Genomic DNA, 2,303 nt, shown 5'->3' with positions numbered 1-2,303 from the left:
GGGAAATTCCAGGTGGTTTCTACCACCTGGAAGGTGCTTAGCAATCCAAATCCTACCCAGTCTTCGAAGATCACTTCGAATCCCATCTCCTCCATTACCTCTTATTACGTATTATTTCTTGAGTTCTCACCGACCACCTTCCCATCGGGATTCGCAGTATCATAGAATTTTGTGAATAATCACACACCCATCCCTCCTTCGTGTGAGTCAGTTATGTGTCCCCCACCAGCCCGTAAACTTCCTGAGGGTAGAAGCAATGTCTGGTGCTTCTGAGCCTTCGTTCAGTGGAGTGAGTACATTGTCTTTGCATCTGTCAAGCATCTGTAAAGAGATTCAACAACAGAGGAAGATGTGAAGAATTCATAGCTTTAATAACAGTTTAGTTAGGGGTGGGGATGATAGTTTCTCTCCTATCTGTGCCATTCTCCAAAGGCAGAGATTCTCTTCACTTAAGATCCAGACAATCCCCATTGCATTTCTGAACCAAGAAAGCAGACCACATCTTACCCACATATATTCATCAGACAGGTTCTTTTCCATAATCATCTCCTCCTCTTTCTAGCTTCCAAGAGACAATATCATTTGATTTTGAGTTTCTTATGGGTAACGATCACATCTTCCTTTTTCGGTTTTTTCCTTTGAAAAGCTTCAACCCTTCAATTTTCTGCTGATCATCAGGACCCCTATGACCTCTAAGCTTGTAGGGGTGAACTCAGGAGTAGAGGGATGGGAATAATTTGCTTCCTATAAACAAGACTGGGGGAATGGTCGAAGAGTCCCTACAGAGGTCTGGAATGCAGAAACCTTGCCCCAAAGCCTTATTCTGTGATCATTTCACCCCTGGACTGCAGCCCGATTTGACTCCAGGTAAAATGTCATTGTTTCATGTGTCTGTCTCCTGGTCCCCACGTTTCCTTCAGCGATTCTTTATGTTCTTCCCTGCCAGTCTGTATCCCCAAATCATTTCTAAAGCAGTCCTGGGCTTCCTGGCCTAGTTATTGAATGCAAAGCCACAGAACAAAGAGCCCACAAAGGAGCGGGGCTGGGAGGGTGGCGGAGCAAAGAGGAACCCCAGCATCTGAGGGGAAGAGATGCAGCTTTTCTAAGTCTGGCAGGAAGGCCCGGGCATCCTCCAGAGCTGCCTGAGCTGCCACAGTAAAGTTGGGGTCACCGGAGGTTAAAACGTCGAAGACACAGGAGTGAAAGTAAGCGTCTTCGACCGGCAGCCCCTTCTTGCACAGCCGTCGGGCAGTATCAATGCTTACAGCGCCCCGACGATTGCGCTCTGAGCGAGAGAGTCGCTGACTTGGGGGACACCCCCCAACACAGAGCTGCAGGTCCTGCTCAGCTGAGAAGGCCCTGGCCACGTCCTCCGCCACCTTGATGGAGAAGGAGAGCTGCCCAGCTGTCTCCCGAATGATTATAGTTGTGCCGATATAGGCTGCTCGGATCTCCACGTGGCTCCCGGGGTTAGCGGTGCCAATGGACAGACTTGCGCCCCCGGGTCGGTCACCTCCATTGATAGAACCATCTTCAAAGGCTGCAGGAAGATTGTCCACCTCAGCCTGGTAGACCTTCTGGTCAATGCATTCCTGCATATTCTTAAATATAACGGTCAGCTGTGAGGGCAAGAAGGAAAACAGTTCATTTCGGTCCCCGGGTACCTCCACCCCCCGCCCCCCCAGTCACAGTCAGGGATCCCAGAGAGTCCAGGCTCAGCGTGGCCCTCACTCCCCCGTCTTTCCTCCTCGTGTCGTGACACGGGACTCCACCGGACTCGTGCTCGCTGGACTCTCCCCCTTTTCATCTTCGTCCCAGCAGCTCCCACAGAAAGAAGCGCCCCCTTCCGTAACCCCACCCCGGGGCTCCTGGGCTCTCCTCTCCCCAGCCTCTCCTCAGGGTTTTCTGAATTTGAGTGACATCCGCACCAGAGGAAAGTGGTTTCCAGGAGCAGGCGTTTGGTGGGGGCGATTCCCGGCGTGGGGGCGCTGGAGGAGGGGAGGGAATAGGGGGCGTGGCCGAGGGGGCGTGGCCGAGAGGTCGTGGGGACGGGATGCGAGCGGGATGCGAGTGGTGCCGCGGGGTGACCCTGAGAGGATCTGGGGGAGCAGTTGCGTCCTGACCTTCCGGGTGGTGGTGGCGTTGGTCCCCGATGCCACGGGGAAGCTGGTGGCCTGGACAAATAGAAAGTCATTATCCAGCAGGGGCCAGGCTCCTTGGACGCGGCAGGTGTGAAAGTGGTGGTGGAAGCTGCGCACGTGGGGGTCCCCGAAGGAGGCGCAGTGCAGGAAGCCCGGGGGGCG

At 54.0% G+C, this 2,303-nt stretch overlaps 1 protein-coding gene across 1 annotated transcript in view; it reads right to left on the bottom strand.

Moving 5' to 3' along the window:
- Nucleotides 1-995: 995 nt before the first annotated feature.
- The window catches only part of HFE2 (hemochromatosis type 2 (juvenile)), a 2,290-nt gene continuing 982 nt past the window's right edge, over nucleotides 996-2,303 (bottom strand). Inside the window, exons 2-3 of the mRNA XM_011368566.1 lie at nucleotides 2,124-2,299; nucleotides 996-1,619 (exon numbers count right to left, since the gene is read on the bottom strand). Coding sequence (XP_011366868.1) covers nucleotides 996-1,619; nucleotides 2,124-2,299 — 800 coding nt within the window. The remainder of the gene's footprint in view (nucleotides 1,620-2,123; nucleotides 2,300-2,303) is intronic.

The sequence above is a fragment of the Pteropus vampyrus genome, unplaced genomic scaffold (assembly GCF_000151845.1).
Source record: "Pteropus vampyrus isolate Shadow unplaced genomic scaffold, Pvam_2.0 Scaffold6, whole genome shotgun sequence".
In the NCBI taxonomy this organism is placed as follows: Eukaryota; Metazoa; Chordata; class Mammalia; order Chiroptera; family Pteropodidae; genus Pteropus; species Pteropus vampyrus.
This window is presented reverse-complemented; position numbering and strand designations above follow the sequence as displayed.